This window comes from Chionomys nivalis, chromosome 23 (assembly GCF_950005125.1).
Source record: "Chionomys nivalis chromosome 23, mChiNiv1.1, whole genome shotgun sequence".
In the NCBI taxonomy this organism is placed as follows: Eukaryota; Metazoa; Chordata; class Mammalia; order Rodentia; family Cricetidae; genus Chionomys; species Chionomys nivalis.
The window spans coordinates 13,309,935-13,333,138 of record NC_080108.1 but is presented as its reverse complement, the minus strand read 5'-3'; the positions used below and the strand labels follow the sequence as shown (position 1 = coordinate 13,333,138).

Below are 23,204 nucleotides of genomic sequence, written 5' to 3'. Positions count from 1 at the left end.
TTAATTCTCTCTGCCTGCCAGCCCCACCTATTCTTTCTCCTGCTTGCTATCGGTCGTTCAGCTCTCTATTAGACCAATCAGGTGTTTTAGGCAAAGAATCACAGCCTCACAGATTTAAACGAATGCAACATAAAAAAAAATGCAACACATCTTTGAATCATCAACACAAACATTCTACAGCATAAACAAATGTAACATGCCTTAAAATAATATTCCATAATATTCCCGACTGCCTGGTCTCTGTGCCTCAAAGACATTTGACTTCCTGGGTGTGATCCCTGCTGGCCACTCTAACGCTGAGGGGATCAGCCTGGGAATGACTTGGGGCATCCTGGGATGTAGGAAGGGAGCAGTGTGCCAAGATGTCCAGGATGGGCCAGGGACAGCAAAGACAGCTGCCAGCTTGCCAGGGCTGGGCTCCCTGCCAAGCACTTGGTTTAATCCTCAAAGTTAGTTCCCACCCTCAACAGTTCACAGATGAGGGAATATGTTAATTTCAGAGTTCAGGGTGAATCTAGATCTCTGGGCTCCAAGCTCAAGGTTCATCTTGTGTTGTGCAGCACATTAAATTCTTGTTGGAGGCCAGAGCCCTGAGGCTCCAACATAGGGCAGAAACGGCCAACTCACTGCTGGAGGTAGGCACCTCTGGCCTGCTTCTGGACACCGAGAGGAAGAAAAGGCAAAGGAAATGGGTTGGAGGCATGAAAGGAGCCACTGAAAAGGACAGAGGCATCAAAATGGATAAAATCCTTTCCCTTCATCGAGGCTGAGTAACGGCTCTGGTCACATCCTGGTCTTGTTCAAGGTAAACATTTATTTTATGACCAAGGGGGTCCAGGGCCCAGAATGTGGGTATTGGATCTCTGTCAGATGAGCAAGCTTTGAAGACCCTGGGGTAGTAAGATTTCCTATTAGAAAATGAATAATACAAAATAGTATACAGTTAGGGGAAATGAGGGAAATTTCTGCTCTCTGTATTCTTAACTTCCACGTTTTATTCTGCATGTAGTGATTGCTGGTTAAAGGTCAGGTGTAGAGTGCACACCTGTAATTCCAGTACTGATGTGGAGGCAGGAGGATTGGACATTTAAGGCCATCCTCAGCTACACAGCAGGTTCAAAGTCAGCCTGTACTAGATGAGACCCATTTCTCCAACCCCAATAGAAAAGGAAGTTTCCCAAGAGCAATGGGTACCCCAACTTCAATCTCTCCTTTTCCAGATGTCCGAAACAGCCAGTGGGTGCCTCTGTGTGAGAAGTATCTTTTATGTATGTGATAAAGAGCCATTAATTATTAAACATACATTATTAATCCTGTCGCGTAGGTTTAATGTTTAGTTTCGGGACTAAAGATGGAAGTGTTGTTTCTCAACTTGGCTTGTGTTGCTTGGATGGGAAGGAAAGAAGGAAGGAAGGAAAGAAGGAAGGAAGGAAGGAAGGCAGAAAGGAAGGAAGGCAGAAAGGAAGGAAGGCAGAAAGGAAGGAAGGAAGGAAGGAAGGAAGGCAGGCAGGAAGGAAAGAAGGCAGAAAGGAAGGAAGGAAGGAAGGAAGGAAGGAAGGCAGGCAGGCAGGAAGGAAGGAAGGAAAGCAGGAAGGAAGGCAGGAAGGAAGGCAGAAAAGAAGGAAGGCAGAAAGGAAGGAAGGCAGAAAGGAAGGAAGGAAGGAAGGAAGGAAGGAAGGAAGGAAGGAAGGAAGGAAGGAAGGAAGGGGAAGAAAGAAGGAAATGGTGGGATTTTGATTTGCTTTCATGACTGTACGATGCTTAGACCTGAGTCACCCCATTTGTGACAGACACTGCTCCCCTGTGTTTCCAGTTTCGGAAGATGAGTTGCCGATCCTTGAGAAGAGGAAGCTGAGTGAGAGACAGCGTGTAAACAAATCACCAGAATGGCTGGCATAGGAACAGGGGAGAACGGGGACAACCAAGGTGGCTTCCTGGAGGAGGCAGCCAGAAGCAAGGCCGAGGAGAGGTCAGTGTGGGAAAGGACAACAGACAGAGGGCCTGGGCTTGAGTGGGCCTGGTTCTCTATCTCCTTCCCCACACCCCAAATCGGGACTGGAGTCCCCGCCTCCGCTGTGGCCTGAGCTCTGGGGAGGTCCAACCTACTGCAGCTTTGAACTCTGCCCAGGAACAGGTCAAAGCCCAGGCAGGTTGGCCCAGCCCTCCCCACAGCTGCCTGTCCTTCAGCCAGCCTTCCCGACACTGCTTGCTCACAACAAACCCGTGAGTAGCCCAGGCTCCTCTCCCCTCTCTCCGCAGCTGTGCACCTGCCTGGGCGAGCCCAGGTAGCAGGCATCCCCAGCTCTCCAGACAAAGCTGCCACCGCCCCCCCTTGCAGGAGAGTGTGTCTGGGGAGATCCACTTAACCATCAGGTGTTTGGACAGAGTAGGAGACCCCTAAGGCTCAGAGAAGAGAGGGAACTGCAATGGGGAAAAGCAGATTCGGGGGGCTCTTATTTTCAGATGAGCTAACATCGAAAAACAGTGTCACTGAAAGGGTGAATGTTGGGCTTGGAATGGGGAAGTCCAGGGGTAGGACTGGATTCAGCTATGTTTGGATCCTGAGGCTGGAACCATGTGTTCAGGGTGGATGAAATGAACACTTCATTTGCTGGCGATGGTTTCCACCTGTCGCAGGAAGCGATGGCTCTTTTTGGGACAGTGTCTGTACCAGGTGCAGAAACCATTCCTTCTTTTCCTTCCTGGGACGGTTCACCATTTCTCCAGGAACACCCGGAACTTGCAAGGAGTTGCCTCTCAGAGGATCAATCAGGAGTGAGGGCAGAAGAGGGTCTCTCCCTCTCTCTGGTTCTTCTTGTCTCATTGGGCCCTCCGTTCAGCTTTGGAACCTTCCCGACGTCTTTGTCTTTCAGCTGAAGAGGCTGTCTCATGGCAGACGACACACCGAGGGAAAGAGAGTCCTTCTCTCTCACACCTGTGATGCGCGGCCTGGAGAACATGGGAGCTGAGTTCTTGGAAAGGATGGTCTGTCCTCTCTCCCGATGGCGCCTCCTCGGCTTGACCACCATTGATGGGTGGGAGGGCCTTGGTCTGCCTGCTTCCTTTCCTCTGCCCTGCTCACCTCACCCCCTCCCAGCACAGAGCACATCCTTTATTTCTGCCTTTCCACTGTGTCCTGAGTACCCACTGTGTGCTGCTCTGTCTGTCCTCACCCGAAAGGTCAGCAAAGGTCCCAGGAGGGGAGAACATCTGATCTACAAGAAGAAGAAAGGGGCCAATGTTAGAGCGGGGTGTCTGAGGAAGCCCCAGCTTACAAACAAGGCAGTCTTGCCTTGGTTCGCCAAAGGCCAAGCTGAGGACCACAGCTCCAACTGTGAAGCCTATTGCAATACACTCCATCCCCCACCTCCTTCCTAACCAGGCTCCCTCTCTTTTACTAAATGGCTTCCCACTCCCACAAATGACACCTAGACAAGAGGCACCCTGGAGTGACGTGGTGGGTGAGCTGCCTGGGACTTTCCTTAGGTATTTCCTTCTGGCCTCCAGGAAGCCACGGTGTGTCTGTACATAGCAGGTGCTCATTCATGCTTTGCAGAGTTTAATTAAGTAGCCCCCATTTCCCAGGTAGAAGTCCAGTCTTGGGTGCCTGTGTGTGCACAGGGCAGGAGATGAGTAGTCTTTCCTATCTCCATGCCCTTCAAGTGTAGCTGTCTCCTGGCCAGAAGACTGGCCCTGACTGTACCTTGTTGCTTTTAGGAGGAAGGCCAGCTCCCCAGTAACTCAAGCCCTTTGGAGGATGGGGTCAGCAAGAACCAAGTAGCATCAGAGCCCGGCTCCAGATGGTAGGTGATTTTAGCAAGAGACTCAGGTCACCAGGAAAAGAGAATCCAAGTCTGTCCAAAGGAGGTCAAGGGGAAGCGAGGTTTGCAGGCCTCTGCCTCAGGGTCCAGGCAGGGCGGGGTGCCCAGCTGCCTGTCTGGAAGCAGCCAGGAGGTCATGCCAGGAGGAAGCCCAATGCGTGCGTGGGGCTTCTCAGGCCTCTCTGCCACCTCCTGCTTCTGCTTTACTCCATTCAGTTGCCATTTTGGGGACTCCAAGACTTAATCTGTAATACTCCTGCCTGGGCTAGACTTCCTGCTTTACCCAGAGTGGAAGGGACCAACCACAGGGTCTGGTATGAGCCTAGAGGGTCCTGGGAGGTCAAATTCAGCTCTGAACAGAGCAGGAAGGACAGCCCAAGGACAGGGTGTGGCAGTGAGGGGGGGGATCCTCTTGTTTCTTGGGGAAACTGGAGAAGATACCTTGGTCCTCCAGCAAGCAGAGGGTTGAATTTTATGAGTAACGAGGTGCTTGGCTAACCTAGAGGGCCCTAGAGGAGATTTGGGTAGCAGCTCATCCTCCAGGACCAATTGACCAGAGGACTTGTTCATACTGGATGCCCAAGGCAGTGAGGGCAGCTGACTGTATACTTTTCCATGTCCTGTATCTGGAATAGGCACTGAGGACCAAGACAATAAATGTCCTTGTCCCAGGGGAACCAATACAGAGCTGAGAACCTCTCCATCTCGCTCACTGAGCAGGGGGAAACAGGGAGGAGGTTGGGCGGTCGTGGCTGTGCTTTTCTGAATGCCCATAAACCTCTGCCCGTGGGTTGGTTCCCCCCATCACCCAAGAGCAGGGGTGGCCTTGAGTGGCCCCAAGTCTTCATATGTGTAGAACCATGGCTTGTGTCTTTAGACTGTGGTGGCTTTTCAGCCTGGTTGGGTAGCAAGGCCAGCCTGGGCTTATCCCATGATTGCCCTGAGCACACACCGGAGTAGCTTCTACCTGTGGGTTTGGGGGCTCTCTGGTGGGGCGGAAGTTGGGGGCCACTTATGAACACTAGCGGTCCTCTCCTCAGGAGGAGTCTGCAGCTGACCGTGCGAGCGAGAAGCTTCTACAGGGAGCACAAGCAGCTGTTTGGATGGATCCTCACAGGCCTGCTCTGTACCGGTGGGTGGGGACCCACTCTGCCCCATTGAGGGGACAGTCACTGCCCCTCTAGTCTCCATGTCACAAAGTAGGCTCATTCACTCACCCCATCAACCAATAAGGCTTGTGGAGCATCAACTTGGCCAGCTCAAGATAGGAGCTCAGGTCTCCATCAAGCCCAACTAGATCCTAGTCCCAAGTCCTTCCCCAGGAGCAATGGGGAGGCCCAAATATGCTCACACAGGGCAACAAGACACCTGGGAGGATGGTAGCCTTCAGGGCTATGGTCTTGGAACAGCTAGGTAGAGGGGAGGGTAACAAGGGCTGAGACCCTCCCATACCCCATCCCTCAAAGAGCAAAGGTCAGGGAGCAAAGGTGAACAGCAGCAGGGTGTGGGCTTTGATAGTCTAAGCGTGGCAGAGGGTAAAGTTTCTGCAGAGTGCCCAGCCTGGGTCTCCCGAGGCTGGAGGACTCTGAAGGATGCGGCGATTAGGAGCAAGGAAGGGAGTTGATCATTCAGAAACTTGAATTTGATTCTAAGGTCCAGAGACAGGCACAGAAGGATTTAAACTGATAAGTGTGCAGATGGATCTCACGCGGGGAGACAGGAAATGGCTACAGGAGAGACAGAAGACAAACAGTGAGGCTTGAGTGTGTGTGAGGACGAAGTAAAGGCAGAAGGGGATGATTTGAGAATCCAGACGGTGATTGGTGCTTGCTGGACCTGGGACGTGACTGTGTGTGCAGGGTGGTGGTGGTATCAAGATAAGGCTGCCTTAGTTTCCTTTTTGGATGACGGACACACACACACATACATACAAACACACACACACATACAAACACATACAAACACACACACATATACACACACACAACACGACGGACACAGGGGTTCCTTCCACAGAGCACAGGGGGATGGGGTGATCTGTACGGGGAGGGAGAGATTGGATCCATTTGCTAGGGTAGCACTCCTAAGCCATGGGCAGATGAAGTCATTTCCAGAGGATCTTTGCAGAACGATTTGAGAAACGAGTTAGGGACAGAAAGTCTGGGACCAGCTACATGGAAAGTGCTTGCAGAAGGCAAGGGCTTCAAAGAGAGGAAAAACCAATGGTAATGTCTACAGAGGGTCAGCCATAAGGGCTGAGCAGTGTCCACTGATTTAGGGACAGCGATGGAAAGGTGGCTTTAGGGTTGTGGCGTGTACCTCTAATTCTAACCCTCAGGAAGCAGAGGCAGGCAGTTCTCTGTGAGTTCAAGGCCAGTGTGGCCTATGGAGTGAGTTCTAAGTCAGCCAAGCTACACAGTGAGACCCTGCAGTGAAGAATAGGGATGGACAAGAGATCAGGCGAGGAAGACAGGAAGTACAGATGGCCGGCTCTTCGGAGAAATATTTTTGTTTTTTTGTTTTTTTTTTTAAGATAGAGTCTCACTTTGTAGCTTAGGCTAGCCTCAAGTTCACCATATAGCACAGGCTAACCATGAATTCACAGCAATCCTCCTGCCTTAGACTCCTGATTGCTGAAATTCTAGGCTTGAGACAGCATTCTCTGCTGAGAGAAAGAAGGAAGTACAAGAGGTCAGGGTGCGACCAAAGATTGAAGATAGACAGACACGTCTTCTTCTTCTTCTTCTTCTTCTTCTTCTTCTTCTTCTTCTTCTTCTTCTTCTTCTTCTTCTTCTTCTTCTTCTTCTTCTTCTTCCTCTTCCTCCTCCTCCTCCTCCTCCTCCTCCTCCTCCTCCTCCTCCTCCTCCTCCTCCTCTTCTTCTTCTTCTCCTCCTCCTCCTCCTCTCCTTCTCCTATCTTTTTTTTTTTTTTCCAAGACAGTGTTTCTCTGTGTAACCCTGGCTGTCCTGGAACTAGCTCTGTAGACCGGGCTGGCATTGAACTCGCAGAGATTGGGATTAAAGGTGTGCGCCACCCCCGCCCAGCCCAACCGTGTGTTCTTGACAGAAGACACTTTGAACCTATTTCTGAGCTAAGGAGACTTTTTAGAAAGAAGTTGGAAAAAAGCCATGCTGGTGCCTAGAGGACTGGGAGGAAAGATCAACTTCATCTATATAGTGAATTGGAGGCCATCCTGGGCTACATTAGCCCCTTTGTCTCCAAAAATAGCTTGGTCAGGGAGATGGTGGCTCAGTGGATAAACACACCTGCCACACAGGTCTGGGGACTTGAGTTATCTGTCTAACACCCAAGTAGGTGTCCAGGGAGAGCACAGGCTCTCAAAAGTTGTCCCGACCTCCACACCTGTGCCGTGGCACCTGCCTGGTACCACATGATAAATTCCAGTTTTCTTTTGAAGTGGTCTGGGGTTGCAGCTCACTTGGTAGGGAATCTCACCAGTGTGAGCAGAAGCCTGTGTTCAGTCCCAGCACTGCGCAAAGCTGGGAATTGGTGTGTCCTGGACTCTCAGCCCTCCAGAGGCGGAGGAGGCCAGGTCAGAATTCAAGGTCATCTTTGGCTATGTGGTGAATTGTTTGCCCCCATGGGCTAAGAGGTCCTGGGCTTGTTTGGGTTATAATTCAAGGTTGTCTTGATTCTAGGAGGGAGAGAGAGAGGCAGGCCTTGCAGCTGGAAGGGGTGAGGAGAACCCTGCTCTGTGTGAGCTCCCTGGGGGAGAGGGAGGAAGCTTCATTTGTACATTTTCTTGACATAAACTTCAATTCTGTTAACCCTTGAGTGACTGGAGCTTGATTTGGTGACTCTGGACTGTTCCCTCAGAACCCGTTCACCAGCAGGTCCTCATCACTACCATTCACCCATCTCCTACTGTGGCTGTCCTAGCTCTCTCAGGGCAGGTGACTCTGGTGTCCCCTCCCCCCCAGTGTGCACCTGCCCTGGGCTCCCACCTCCCATTTCTGCGGGGGTCTTTTCCAGAGCCCCTCTGTTTGCTGCAGTGTGCAGTACTCACAGTTTCTGCCTACTTACACGCCACACCCAGCGTTCCTCGCGGAAGGCCTGTGCCCTGTGGGACTCCTCTCAGGAAGCGAGGCCTGGGGTCCCTCCCCTTGCCATTGCCACAAAACCCTGGGCTTGGGCCAGTTTGTGAAGTCCACACCTCCACCTTCCCCTGGCCCAGAACACTTGCTGTGCGGTAGATGAGGTGACACTCATATTTGAACTGCTTTACCTCACATTTATATCAGTGGCTAAGTCCTTTCCACTCTTCAAGAGCCCTGGATCTTGAAACTCAAAATCCAGGGAAAAGCATTCCTTTTCTGAGGTAAATGCTCAGACTGGCTCAGTGACCCACAGGAGAGCCAGGCTGAGGAAGAGGGGACTCCAGGAGCACAGTGTCGTGGGTGAGGCTGGGAGATGTCTCCATCAGTAAAGTTCTTGACACATAAAAACAGGTCCCCAATATCCGTGTGAAGAACTCCATCGTAGGAGATGTATTTAGTAGCAAGTGATATGGGGTATGGTGTCCACCAGAGAAGAGAATCCCTGTGCTCGGACATGGGTTCAAGCCAATAGAAAGTCTTTATTAGCCGGACAGCATCTACTCTGGGTGTTTGGGATCCCCGTGTAGCACTGAGCCTTTCTCAGAGTGAGCACAAAACCGTGCCCTGGTTGACATACTCAGTTAGCCAGGAGTAGAACCACAGAAGCCAAAAAGCAAGGCTAGTGCATTTTGAGACTTTCCCAGAACTACGGGCTTTGATGGATTGGGTCTTTGTTTCCATTTTGGCAGGTAGTACTGTCTACTCGGCTGAGTTTTATGACCTGACATCATGGTGTCATTTCTTCATGAAGTCAGCTGTGCTAAGGTCTGGGGCTCTGTTTCAGTGGAGTTCTCAATACTGTGATCAGGCGGCGTGGCAGGGACTGGATGAGTTCAGGCCCAGGAGACAGAGCAGTGGTTCTCAGCCTTCCTAATGCTGCTTCCTATCTGGTTCCTCATGTTGTGGTGACCCCCATCCATAACATCGTTTTGTTGCTACTTCGGAAATGTCATCTTGCTGCCGTTCTGAATCGTAATGTAAACATCTGATATGCGGGGTGTTGATGACCCACAGCTTGAGAACCGCTGTCGTAAGGGTTTCAGAGAGAGGAGGACAGTCACGAGCCATAGTTAATGAGTAGTCAATGAAACGTGTTTGTAGTCAGGTTGCCTGGGCAGCTGGAGAAGGCAGAAGCTGTCCTCCTTAGTGGCTGCAGGGTCACAGCAGGGGGCTTATCAAGTTCCCAGAGCCCAGTAACCGGAGCTTGCTGAACTCCTAGAAAGGAAGGTTACAGACCCGCAGACCTAGTAGGGTGCCTGCCATCTCTTTCACAGCCCCAGTGAGGGCAGAGAGGAGGCTGTTACAGATGAGTGTGGCCTAACCCAAACCTAGCAACCCTATGCACAAGCATGCACACACACACACACACACACACACACACACACACACTCGGAGGGAGGGAAGGAGCGAGGGAGATCATTGATCAACAGTATTAGGTGGAGGGATAATCTGCAGTCAAGGAGACACTGAGTCATCCAGCCTGGTCCTCTGTAGACCTAGTATGGCTCAGGCCAGGAGCTCTGTTGACACCATTGTGCTGTTTCTGCCACCACTTTCTAACAACGTGCAAGGGCCTTTTCACACATTTGCCAGGGCCCTGGGCACGCTGGGCAAGCCTCCACCACTGAGCTGCACCCCCAGTCCCCTAATAACATTTTGACACAGTAGGGGCAGGCATTTTCGCTTCTAGATAAGGAACGCAAGGCTGAACTGAGTTCCTTTCCTGCCCCTAATGCTCTGGGCTGGCGAGGCAAAGGCAGGGTTTAGGGCAGAGGTCTCGCCCTGCTGATCCTGCCAATGACTCCTGCAGCGTACGGTGCCTTCTTGATCATCGCCTGCCTCTGGAACTTCCAGAGGGCCCTGGCGCTGTTGGTCATCACCTGTGTGGTCCTCGTCTTCCTGGCCTATGATCTGCTGAAGAGGCTTCTGGGGCCCAGGCTGAGGAGGTGTGTGAAGTTTCAAGGCCATTCTCGTCTGAACCTCTGGCTGAAAAGGTGAGTGACCCCCTCAGCCTCTGGCCTCCTGGAGGAATGTGCCCCACTCTGCTTGTCTCCTGGAGCCCTGGGCAGAGGAGCTGGCTGACCCCAAAAGCATTGGCCAGCTCTGGTATTTTGCCAGTTTTTGTGATACAACAGGTAGCTGAGGGCTAAAGCCAGGCTGGTGAGAGATGTTTCCATATTCAAGAGCCTGGCCACTAAGTGTGGAGGCCTTTCCATGATGTTTCGTTAGGTGGATCACCTGGGGCTAGCTTCTCAGCCAGCTGCAGAGATCACAGATGCCAGGGAACATGCCCGGAGCCCAGTTCAAAAGGCTAGTAGCTTGGGCCAGGTGCCAACAGTTTAAATTAGTCCTCAGGGGATTCTGATATAATTAGCCATGTCCCTGAATTATAGTTTGGTGTTTGGTCCCTGGAGCCTGTGGTGGAAGGAGAGAACTCCCAAAAGTTGTCCTTTGACACCTACATGTGTGTATGCACACACACACACACACACACACACCAGTAATAAATCTTGTTGTATTTAGTATTGTGGGTGCACGTGTGTGTGCACATGTGTGGATATGCACATGAATAGTCATGTGTGGATATGCTTGTATGGAGGTCAGAAGATAACTTTTGGGAGTTGGTTCTCTCTGCCATGGGGGGTTGAATTCAGGTCGTCAGACTGGTGTGGCAAGCGATTTTATCTGATATGCCATCTTGCCAGCTCAAGACCTTAAATCTTCAGATTCCAGAATCACTTTTCACTCCTCCGTGTGCAGTCTCCTGGGCACCCTGGGGTGGCTGGACAGCTCAGCCCTGTGGCTCTGCTGGGCTCAGTTGACAGGGCTGTTCCCATGGATCGGAACTGTACATTAATGTCTATGTCTTTCCTAGGCTAAGGTTCTATGTTGCTCCTAGAGCCACTGTTCTGGGGCCTCCAGGGTGGTCTTATTTCTGCCATAGTCCTCCATACCTGCACCCCTAGACTGCTCCCAGCATCCTTTGCAGTCTACTGGAAGAAGCAGGCCTTACAGTTCTTGCATCCTGCGTATCTGCAGAAGCAGCGCCATGTGGGCAGCTTGGATTGGATCAAGGGTTATTATCTGTGCCTTCTACAGTGGTGGCACATTAAATGGTAATGCGGCAGTTACCCAGAGAGAAAACTCCAGAGAGCTACAAGATTTCTCTGGCATATCCAGTTGAGTTTGGATTAGTGAATGCCTCTGATGAAACTATCCCAATGAACCACCCCAAAACTGGGAGCAATTGTGTCTGGAATTGCCAAGAACCAGGAAGAGGGTCTGTTCCCAACTGTCAGAATAAAGAACCAGTAACACACAGGGCATTGTGAGGAGTACTAGGGAGGCTCTCTCTTTCCCTGGGTCCCTAAGGGTGTGTTTGTATAATATACGTGTGCAAATGTGTGTGTGTGTGCCCGTGCGTGTGTGTGTGAGATGCTAAAACTGATGGCTTTTTATCTCTCTCCCTCCTGCAGAGTTCTTGCCCTTGCTGCTAGCCTGGGCCTGATCTTGTGGTTATCTCTGGACACTGCCCAGCGGCCCGAACAGCTGGTGTCCTTTGCGGGGATCTGCGTGTTCCTTGTCCTTCTCTTCGCTGGTTCTAAGCATCACCGGGCTGTAAGTGTTCAGCGGTCTACTCAGGCTGGAAGCCAGTGGACGTTCCCTGTGGGCTGGGGCTGGGGCGAGGTGGATGTTCCCGTTTGAGGAACACCTGAGACTCAGCTGGGGAGGAACAGTGTGTGCTGGGACTTGTTCCCTATGCAGTTGTTGACTGGAGACCCAAAGTGAAAAGCTATCTAAGAAGTCCTTGGATCCCCCAGGGGTCAGAAAACTCTCTGGGAGGGACGGCTGACCTCTCTCCAAACTTGCAGGCCACTGGGGGTATTTATTTCCTTAGTAACACGTTCCTCAGGTCTGTGGGCTCAGGAATCACCCTGCCCCAAAAATAGGGGACCCAAGCTTCCAGTTCTGTGGAAGAATCCAAGGCTATTCTGAAATCATTAGCTTACAAAAGTAGTTCTCAAGGTCTCCTTCCCAGTCTAGGGGCCATAGTATCATCTCCTTGGAATGCATTAGAAATACTAAATCTTAGACTTGACACCTGACTTATTGAGCTAAAAACTTCGGAGCAAGGCTGGCCCTCCAGGTGACTGGTACACAAAGGTCCCTGCTATCCTGATGGGTGTGCTCTTCTCTCATCATCTCCACAGCGAAGCAGCCATGCCCCAGAATCAGGACCCCTGTGCCCTTCAGAGCATGGCTGCACAAGTGTCTGAGGGAGGTGTCAAGGAGTCTTTCTGTCCTGAGTGGGAAAGCAGCCCTACGGCCTGGCTCTCTTCTGTTGCATGGGCTATCAAGAGACCTGAGGTCAGGGTGCTGAGATCCCACAGAGGGTAGATGATGAGGGTCCAGGCAGACAGAAATCATAAGCTAAGCTGGAGAGAAGCTGAGTCTGGGCAGGCTCGTGCCTATATCCTAAGGCCAAAGTCTGAGAACTGAACTATGTCACGCTCGAGACTAGGCAAACTGCACATCAGTTTATAGACTACTGTACTGGCCCTGTCTCCCTGCTGCCAAGAGCCTGGCCTAGTCTGAATCCCGTGTGACTGTTGACAGCAGCTGCAGGCAGGACAAAGCTCATGGTGTCCTCCCTGCGCCCCTGCCACCACCCTGCACCCTGCCCTGGACCTGCGGATTCCCCAAGCTTCTGAGCTCACTGGGACCTTTCTGTTGGCTGACAGGTGTCATGGCGGACTGTGGCCTGGGGACTGGGACTGCAGTTTGTGCTTGGCCTCTTTGTCATCAGAACAGAGCCGGGGTTTGTAGCGTTCCAGTGGCTAGGGGATCAGATCCAGGTGTGTACGTCGGGCCCTGCTTCCGGGGAGGTGGGGAGAGGCCATGTGATTCAGGGGAAGACAGATGTGGAGGTCCCAGAGATGGTTTGGGATAAGGAAGACGAGGGCCCCGTAGCTGGGGTGGGGATGGGGGTGCTGGCCAGGCACTCGCACAAGTCACCAGCCCAAGGAGTTCTCATTCTGTCAGAGGCTGGGTCTGGTGTTCAATGGATTCCCGGATGGTGAGGTTCTCTGCCGGGTCATGTGACCTGCAGTGGTTTTCAGTGGCTTAGGATGTGTATGAATTCAAATTGCTAACAACAGAAATTACCCACTTGGCACCTGGGCTTAGAAATAATGTTTATTACGCCGGGCAGTAGTGGTGCAAGCCTTTAATCCCAGCACTCGGGAGGCAGGCAGATCTCTGTGAGTTCAAGGCCAGCCTGGTCTACAAGAGCTAGTTCCAGGACAGGCTCCAAAGCTACAGAGAAACCTTGTCTCAAAAAAAAAAAAAAAAGTTTATTGAAGTCAAACTTGGTTTCGTTTTCATTTCCTTTTCAGTTGCCTCTTTTTTTTTTTTTTTTTTTTTCCTATTTAGACAGGGTCTCATTATGTAGCCTTTGATGGTTTGAATCTCGCTCTGTAGACCAGGCTGGCTTCAAATTCACAAAGATCTGCCTACCTCTGCCTCCCAAGTGCCGGAATTCAAAGCGTATACCATCATGCCCAGCTTATATTATCTGGTTTTTATTGTTTTGAGCTGTTCCATGTCTTGGAGCCAGGCTGGTTTAGCTTGTGTGCGTGTGTATGCATGTCCTCGTGGTGTGTACACGTATGTAAAGATCAGAGGACAGTCTTGGGTGTCGTCCCTCAGACAGCGTCTCTTGTGAGAAAGGGTCTCTCACTGGCCTGCAGGTTGCCAAGTAAGATGGTGATCTGGAGGTACTGAGGGCCCCCGTGTCCACTTCCCCAGCACCGGGTTATAAGCACCTGCCCCAGCACCTGGCTTTTTTGAAACTGTAGATTCTGGGGATCAAAGCCTAGGCCCTCGTTCCTACGAGCAAGCACTGTACCAAGTGAGCTCTCCCCTTCAACTTCAGGGTTATTGTCTGCTTGTTTCAGTTTTTGAGACAGTCTCACTAGGTAGCCCAGGCTGGCCTTGAACACCTGGCAATCCCCCTGCTTCAGTTTCCCAGCTGAAATTACAGGCATGAAGCAATCCGTCTGTTTTGCTTTGACAGTGTCTCATGTTGTTCGGGTTAGCCTTGAACTCACTATGATAAAGTATATATAACATAAAGCTTACCATTTTCGCTCTTCTGTGCTTCAGTAAGTTAAACACTGTTGTGGGAGGCCGCACGGTGGGACTGTGCCCCAAGCTGGCACATCTTGAAGGAGGAAGGCCTGTGGCACCTGGGCTGGACCTACTCACCCAGCCTGGCTTCCAGCCATGGTTCCCCCTCCACTTCCTAGCCCCATACCTGTGCTTGTGTTCCCTCTAGGTCTTCCTGAGCTACACCGAGGCCGGCTCCAGCTTTGTCTTCGGGGAGGCTCTGGTCAAGGATGTCTTTGCCTTTCAGGTCAGTGGACTCTTGGTCCAGCATGGGTGGGCAGTTGCTGCCCGGGTCCCAGCTGCGGGAGCCAGCTGAGTGGAGAGGCCTTGAACTCAGGTGCTGAGGGCTCCAGTGGGCACAGGCTGGTCCCTAGGATGTGAATGAAGCCGACGCTCAGGGTGGGAAAGGACCCAGCGACCTGTTTGTCTGATGATATTTGGGCTACATTTTGTAAAAGGTGGGGGAAGTTTGCTATTTCTGCATTGTCCTTCCTTCCTTCCTTCCTTCCTTCCTTCCTTCCTTCCTTCCTTCCTTCCTTCCTTCCTTCCTTCCCTCCTTTCTTCCTTCTTTCCTTCCTACCTTTGTTTTTTGAGACAGGGTTTCTCTGTGTATCTCTGGCTGTCCTGGAACTCACTCTGTAGACCAGGCTGGCCTCAAACTCACAGAGATCCTCCTGCCTCTGCCTCCCCAGTGCTGTGAGTTGTGCACTGCGTCATTTTTCTTAAGCACTAATCACAGAACTGCTAGAAGGGCCGAGGGCAGGAAGTAGGGACCGAGAGATAGAGAGATAGTTCCCAGCTTGCTGTGAGGACACTGGCCCCATAGATGCAGTTTCTTGTCAGGCCCCCCTCCCCACCCCTCATGGCCAGCCTCCTCCACAGAAGCCTCCCACTCCTATTCCAGCCATAGACTGCAGCTCCCTCCTCTCCTTCCTCTTTCTTCCCCCCTTCTCTTTCTCTCCCCACTTCTTCTCCTTCCCTCTCAACATTTTATTGTACATTTACAGTCATGAAAAATATTATAGTAGAAATTAAGATTAAAGTTACTCTTTTGTTTTCAAGATTCCATTGTATCATGGCAGAGGCCATGACTAGAAAAACACAGAGCAATTCCTAATTCCATTGCTAATGCGGTCCCCCTTGCTGTTCTGGAAGGAGTTGTGAATGTATTTATTTTCCCTCTGGTAACCTGGCCAAGCCTCTGAAATGCCTTGGTTAGCGAGGACTTTGGCATGATTCCCCTTTGGTATAGCCTGGTTTACAGCCACACTGTAGATCCTGAAGCTCACTCCAGACTTACACTGCATTTCCAAAAGCCAGGCAGAGAGTGACAGTCTGGCCCCAGGGTTCTGCCTCTGGTGCCATAGCAACAAGGAGATGAATCATTGTTGCCTGTCTAGACCGCTAAGCCCCATGGAGGGGCTGCACAGATGATGTAGGTAGCTTCTGGAGTTGATGCCTTTGATAGCTGTTCCCAGAGCCTTTCTACACAGCTGGGGATGTTGAACCCAGGGGCTTCTAGCCTCACCTAGAGATTTCTGGGCTTGTGGTGAGCTAAAGTCCAGCCCTTTCTTCTGGGCCTGAACCCTGACCTTTTACCATTTTTCCTTGGGGTTCAGAGTCTGTTGTGCCAGTGACCCCGTGAGGAAGACCCAGCCTGTCCAAATAGTTTGAACGATGCAGGGTTACAAGGAAAGGGAGGGTCCCAGGTTCCTAGAGTCTGCCCGACCCTGGGCAGATTTGCTCCTTGAGATCCATTTTGTATAAACACATTAGGAAGGCCTTGGCCATTCAACAAGCTCACCTGAATACCATTCCCGTAAGGTGTGGAGACTGTTCTCTTCATATCTGCACAACCAAGTAGGGGCACCCAAAGTTCCAGGGGAAGAAGTGAAGATCTGATGCAGGTCACTTCTAGAAGGCACTTCTAAAAGCCCTGACAGCTTCTCAGCTTCAAACAACATATGATGGCCCTACCTACCTCCAGTGTGTGTGGTTCAAGTGACGGAGGCAGTTGCAGGAGGGAGAATTTGTCACTAGGGATGGTGAGTGAGACTCCCTGAGGACATGGAAGATTGGGAGTTGGAAGCAGGAAGATTAAAGTAGTGTGGGTAGAGGCTGTGGAAGCTGAGAGGGAGCTGGGGCATCTGAAGTACATGGCGAGCTTTGGTTTGAGGCATGGAAACATCTGGAAGGAAGCTTGAGACGGTCCTCGGTGAGTTCAGTGGGACTCTGGCTTGAAGGGTCTGAATGCCAGGCGGAGGCATTCTGGGGATCTTTTGTTGAGATGTTACCCAAACTGGCCTCAAGCTTGTGATCCTTCTGAGTTCTGGGTTTGCAAGCCCATGCCACTATGCGTGCCTTGGGTTTGGGTTTTCTCCACTAACCGAGGAACCATTAAAGAGTTCTGAGCAGTCCTGACTATGTCGTTGGTTGGTTAACAAGTATGTCAACAGCAGATAGGAAAGACAGTAGGCAGGATGCTGGTGTGTGTGCCAGGAAGGGGCCCAGCAAAGACGAGGCACTGGGAGATGCATTGTTTCTCCCTCAGCTCCACATGTTGCTGTCGCAATAGCATTGGTCATTTGAGGACAGGGCTTGCTCTTACTTTGCATCCTTCATTCAGCCTTAAGCCTCACAAAGCCATGACCAGGGGCTCCGCTGTTTGCTGAATGAGGTCCTGGGAAGTCCCTCTGGGCCTGCTAGGAAGGTTGTGTAAGGGCACCGAGTCCCAGTGACCCTGTGGCCCTGAAGTCATTTCCCTGTGGTCTAAGACAAATGGCTGAACTTCCTTTGTATTTCAAGATAGGACTTCTCTGTGTATCCCTGGTTGTCCTGGAACTCTCTCTGTAGAGCAGACTGAGCTCGAACTCACAGAGATCTGTCTGCCTCTGCCTTTCGAGTGCTGGAATAGGGTCTCACGTAGCCCAGGCTAGCCTTGACCTCATCACAGAGCTGAGTGTGAATATTATTTATTTATTTATTTATTTATTTATTTATTTATTTATTATATATACAATATTCTGTCTGTGTGTCTGCAGGCCAGAAGAGGGCACCAGACCTCATTATAGATGGTTGTGAGCCACTATGTGGTTGCTGGGAATTGAACTCAGGACCTTTGGAAGAACAGGCAATGCTCTTAACCGCTGAGCCATCTCTCCAGCCCCTAAGTGTGAATTTAAATTCATGATCCTTCTACCAATACTGTGAAGCAACACTATGCCAGAGTCAAGGACCCTCCTCTCTAATTCAGCAGTGCAGCCCAGGGCTTCTTATCCCTCAAGGGCCAAATGCAGACTCTGAAGCAGTCCAGGGTTATTACAAACCACTCTGTCCCACTCAAGGCTGGATAATTCTAGTGAAAGAAAAAAAGAAAAGCTGAGGGGCGGGGGTGGGACAGGGGTGGGGTGTGAGAAAGTCCTAATAGCTGCTCCAACTTACAGAGAAGAGATGTTGCCCGACGACTTCATTTCTTCAGAGAAAATACAATTATCCCCTGTATAGATGAGGGACCTGAAGCTCCGTGTGGCTGACGCTTGTGCAAAGTCAGAGGCCAGCGAGTTAAGATTGGAGCCCCAGCCCAGTGATCTTGCTTTATGGTTTCTGTGCCCTGACATTAGAGCCCCTTTCTTAGGTAGCAAGAGCTCCTGGTCCTCCTGGCTTGTAAGAAATAGCATTCTTTGGGATTGCTGGCTGAGTGGGACAGAAACCCCCCCCCCAGGCTTGCACCTCGCTTCCCAGGGAGGAGGGGGCCGGGCTGCTTCTTGGCTCACTGACTAGAAGAGCAGGTGGAGCAGGCAAAGGCCAGAACCAGGCCCCAGAACAGCTGCAGCCTCCCAGCCACTCTGCTTAGCCTTCGGGGTCAGCTTCATTCCATGTTTACCCCATCAACACCAGATGTTCAGCCTTACAGCCCATCGGTTAGCACGAAACCACTCTCCTCTGCCAGCTGGACGGTCCAGGGTTCTCTTTTTTTTTTTTGTTGTTGTTGTTGTTTTTTTTTTTGGGGGGGGTTTCGAGGCAGGGTTTCTCTGTGGCTTTGGAGCCTGTCCTGGAACTAGCTCTGTAGACCAGGCTGGTCTCGAACTCACAGAGATCCGCCTGCCTCTGCCTCCCAAGTGCTGGGATTAAAGGCGTGCGCCACTACCGCCCGGCTCGGTCCAGGGTTCTGACTGGACCACACTAGATAATATGACCATGCTTACACCAGCTACCCTGTGTCCAGCAACCGGAGCAACTGAGCTCTTGTATTGTGCTCTGAAGCTGGGGTTATGGAATTAAAGGGCTGGTTGAATGGAAGCAATCCTTAGCAATGCATCCGTTAGCTGGGTGGTGGTGACACACACCGTTAAGCCCAGCACTTGGGAGGCAGAGGCAGGTGGATCTCTGAGTTGGAGGCCAGCCTGGTCTACAGAGTGGAGAAACCTTGTCTCAAAACACAATGCCAAAACCAAAAGAGAAACGTATCCTTTGGAGTATCTCCCAGGAGAGGCAGGAGGCTAGCTCCCTGTAGGACCTGTGATCGGTTATATTTTCAGGGTCCGCCAATGTGTCTAGTATACGATCAGAGCAATGGTGGCAGACAGCATCTCTGCCTGAGAAAAGCAGCGGTTGCTGGTTCCCCCCTCCCCATCTTGTCTCACAGATAGCCTGGGGCTCTATCTGGGAGTCTGGGCTGTACTTCCTGACCAGTTTTTAACTTTTAAAAAGCTGTATATGCAGAAAGGCAAACTCAAACTGGCTGTAGGGCGTGGAAAAGGTAAATTTCTGTGATTGGGAAGTACCAGGACTTCAGGTCCTACTGGGCCCAGGTGCTCAACATGACCTGGGATCTATCCGCCTTGGTCTGATCTTGCCGCTATCCTGGTTCTGATTCCTGGTTTTAGCTATGAGTGGGCTGTCTTGAGGTGGTGGTAAATATTTCCCAGGCTTGTATCTAAGAAGTTTTAGCAACATTAGAAAGGAAAAAGAGGAGAGGAGGGAGAAGGGAGGGAAAGAAGGAGAGACAGAGACAGACAGAGAGAAGAGACAGACAGACAGACAGACAGACAGACAGACAGACAGACAGACAGAGACTCACGTTCTCGTTAGCTCCTGCAGAGTGGCTCTAGGCCTGGCTGACAGCACACACCTAAGAAGGACGTATACCTCTCACCCCAGGACCCCCAGGCTTACTGTGGAGAAGGTGGTTGTTGGTGGACAGGAAATCCTCTGCACAAAAGAAGGCAGGGAAGGGGCTCCAGGCCAGGCAAACAGCAGCCGCCTTTCCAAGGCTCCCCATTCCAGACTGTCGTGTCCCTGGCACGGCTGCTGCATCCTTCCCTCCCTGGTGGAGGCTGTGCCGTCCATTCTGGAAGAACACGCACACATCTGCCACATGTCTCTTTTGAACCACTGCACCTCAACTGTCAGTATGAGGCAGGAGCCCTGTGGCCTTTGACCTCCGCTTTGATTTACAGAGGGTCTAGCCAAGCCCTGGGCCTTAATCACCCAGAGAGGCAGGACTGCCCAGCGTTAGACCTGTCACTGGACTCCCAGTGACAGGAGTCAGCCCACTTCCTCAGACTCTGAGGTGACACCAGTAACGGTGTGTTTTTCTTGGAGACCCAGAAGCACCCTTAACACTGGAGAGGCACTCGTGCGAACAGAACCCTGGAGGATTCAGTATTCAGTTAGGGGAAGAGTAGTAAGTGGCTCATCATTGATCAGCCTCAGAAATGTCCTGGATTCTAGGAGGTCAGTCCTGCACATAAATTCCTGGTCAGTGTGTTAGTCAATGGAAACCTTAGCAAGGTCAGGCCCCACACATGCATACACACACACACCTTTCAACACTGAGAGGACACACACACACACACACCTTTCAACACTGAGAGGACACACACACACCTTTCAACACTGAGAGGACACACACACACACACACATACATTTCAACACTGAGACTTGCCCTCAAGGTACGGTGGTTCTGTTGGGTACTGAACTGAATTTGAGGCTCTTCCCATGAGCCTCCCAAATCTAGCCTAAGTCTCTGGCCAGTGTCCACTCCAGAGAAGCCTTCCCTGAGTGCCTGCAGATTTTTAGAACCCAGGCTGTCTCCTGCTGGGACCTTGTCCAAATGATCTTGTGTCCAGGAAGTAGAATCACCCTGGGACCTCTTCAGCCTCCAGCTTCTCCGGGGCCCAGAGTTCTGCACGGTCCACGTGGTGTCCTGCTCCTGGCTGCATGTGCTTGCTTAGTCACCCTCTCACCCCGGTCCCCACCCCTGCTTTGGCTCCATCTCCCTTCTGGTAACTTTCCACCCAATCCGCCTGTGCCCCCCTCCTCACGTCCCCAGTTCCTGCTTTCTTGCTGGGTCTGGCTGACCCAAGATCATACGCCCTTTCTCTCTCACAGTGGATGGCTCCAGCCTCTGGCACAGGCCCCACCTCCTCGGCTAAGCAGTGTCTGTCCTTCAATGGCTCCCCCTGAGGAGCCCCTGAGGTGAAAGAGACTTTTTATCTCCCCAGAGTTTGAGGGTATCTGCCTAATGCAGACGTTAATCCCCTCAGGTTTTCAGAGAGGGGTTGGGATGAGAGCCAGGGACTGATGGTCGGAAGGCTGAAAGGAAGGACGTGGGATGGCTGAGAAAAAACAGCCAGTTTGAACAGGTTTGACTTTAACTTCCCGGCAGGATGAAGTTGGTTCCAAGGGTGTGGGCCTCTGGAGCAATGGTTCTCAGGGTATGGGATGCTGTGATTAAAAACTATAGGCGGGCTGGCTCACAGACAACAGGAATTCACTCTGTAATCCAGAGGCCAGGGAGGTGAGCAGAGTGCTCCCGTGGTCACGTCCTGATGAGGACTCTCTCTTCCTGGTCATAGTCACGTGGTGGAAGACGGGGAGCACTCCAGAGCCCTCTTGTATGGGGGGCTGACTGCATCCACAAGAGCTACACCCACGACCCAGTCACCTCCTTGGCCCTTCTAATCCTGTTGTCGCCCAGGCTTTGGTCTTATGATGTGAATCTGGGAGACAGCCTATCGCGGGGACATGTGCTGCCCTGAACATGGAGAGGCAAGCTTTCCCAGGGCAGATCCCTCAGCTGTGCAGGACTTTGGCAGCCTTCCTGGCAGAAGGCGGCCTCTGCCCGTTCTCAATTGTGTGACCTCAGAGAGGCGGCTCACACCGCAGAGCCTCAGTGTACCCATTGGTTAGGCAGAGATGGCTACAAACATCTCAGTTGCTTTGAGGAACCACGAGCCACCATGTATCAGTGGATATCTGGCTCGTAGTAGGACTTCCCATCAGGCACACAGTAGGAGTTAATAGTTCTTCCTTCATCCTTCCTGGTTATCTGCCATCCCAGGTACTGTAGGTCCAAAGGTGGTTTTGGGGCTGTGAGGTCATGCTGGCCATAGGGACATTATTACATATCCTACTTTAGAAAATCGGAGCCTGTCTGCCTTCCCCCTCCCCTCCTCTCCCCTTCTCTCTCCTCTCCTCTCCTCCCCTCCCTTCCCCTTCTCTCCCCCTTATGCTTTTCTTCTATTATTTCTAGTGCTGGGTCTCCTTGGGTTCCAACCCAGGGCCTCAAATGCTAGGCAAATGCTTTATCACTAAGCTACCCAAAGACCACCCTTCTTCTCTTCCACTCCCCTTCCCCCTTCTCTCCTTCACCATTCACCACATCACCCCAAAGGTGGCTTCTCTGTCACCAACAGCCCCCATCTGTAGTGAGAACAAGCCTTGTGATGCCCACTCTGCCAATCCTGGACGTATTTTCCTGCCTTGAGCCTGGGGTTGTAGCCAGCCGCTTAGCTGCCCTGGAGTCCCTCACATGACCAATCACACTGGCTGACTAGACGGGTATGCAGATCTGGCTCCTGGGAGAGCAGAATGACGTCACCACCTTGGGCTGTGGCTAGTTCAGCTCCCATGCATTGGTAAGGTGGAGTTATAGGGCAGGAATGGAGTTTCTGAAACCAGTACCTACGTTCCCTGAGGGGTGACAGCCCCAGCAACAGGCATGCCATAGTGTCGGGGGTGGAGAGGAAGAAGTCCAGAGAAGGCCAGTGATGCTGGTTGGGGTGGGGGAGGGGAGCCCTCCGCCAGGCTCCTCTTTCATCCCCAGCTGGGCTGCAGGAGCAGATCTTTGCTGCCACCTATGAGCATCTGCTTGCTTTGGGAGATTGTGCAAGACTCTCGCCTTTCAAAACATAAATGACCAGCTCCTGCCCTTCAGCCTTCCCTGGCAGCTTAGCCTCCTGGAAGTGCTGCCTGTCCTGGCCATCTCTGGGTGTCTTGTTCCTTCTCAGTGTTACTTGGCATCTAGTCTGTGTGTACATCCTTTCTCTGACACTGCTCGCCCCTTGCTAGGCTTCTTGCTAGTTTGACAGTCTGTCTCATCTTGCCAGAGTGCTGGGGCTCCCTCCCAGTTGACTGGCCGGGCCTGGTTTTGGCCGCCCTGCCTCTGGATGACCTCAGGTTCCTAGGCTCTTTATTCTCCTCTCACCTTAGCAATGCAGACTCCAGGATCGGGCTCTGCCTGCTTCTTCAGCTGGACCTCATCATCCTTTTTCCTTTTAAAATAACTTTTGATTAATTAATTGGGTATGTGTGTGGGAGCGGGGGTATGTGTGTGTATGCCACGTGTGTGTGGAAGTCAGAGGACAGCTTGTAACAGTAGGTTCTCTCCTTCTGCCATGTGGCTCTCAAGGGTAGATCTCAGGTTATCAGACTAGATGACAAGCCTTTACCTGCTGAGCCATCCTGAAGGCCTCAACTGAATTTCTTATGGACCAAGTCCCAAGTCCAGTCCTGTAGCAGGCTTTTTTTCTTGGTCTCCCAACCAGCTCCCAAATCATGACACAGACTTCTTATTAGTTATGAGCATTTGTAAGTGGAGACTGTTCTTTAGTTTTCTGGCCACCCTGACCCAAACAATCACCCAGAAACTGTATTAATTACAGCACTGTTTGGTTAGTGGCTTAGGCGTATTCCTAGCTAGCTCTTACATCTTAAATTAACCCATTTCTATTATTTTATATTTTACCACAAGATGTGGTTTGTTATCTCTCACTTCTTGGGCAGCTATGTGGCTACATGGTGTCTGCCTGA

At 51.6% G+C, this 23,204-nt stretch overlaps 1 protein-coding gene across 2 annotated transcripts in view; it reads left to right on the top strand.

Moving 5' to 3' along the window:
* The first annotated feature begins 2,889 nt into the window (after positions 1–2,889).
* The window catches only part of Slc28a1 (solute carrier family 28 member 1), a 38,149-nt gene continuing 17,834 nt past the window's right edge, over positions 2,890–23,204 (top strand). For both annotated transcript variants that reach the window (XM_057756404.1, XM_057756403.1), the window contains exons 1-7: positions 2,890–2,985; positions 3,718–3,803; positions 4,862–4,953; positions 9,750–9,933; positions 11,416–11,557; positions 12,682–12,795; positions 14,277–14,354. In XM_057756404.1, the coding sequence (XP_057612387.1) occupies positions 2,890–2,985; positions 3,718–3,803; positions 4,862–4,953; positions 9,750–9,933; positions 11,416–11,557; positions 12,682–12,795; positions 14,277–14,354 (792 nt within the window). The remainder of the gene's footprint in view (positions 2,986–3,717; positions 3,804–4,861; positions 4,954–9,749; positions 9,934–11,415; positions 11,558–12,681; positions 12,796–14,276; positions 14,355–23,204) is intronic.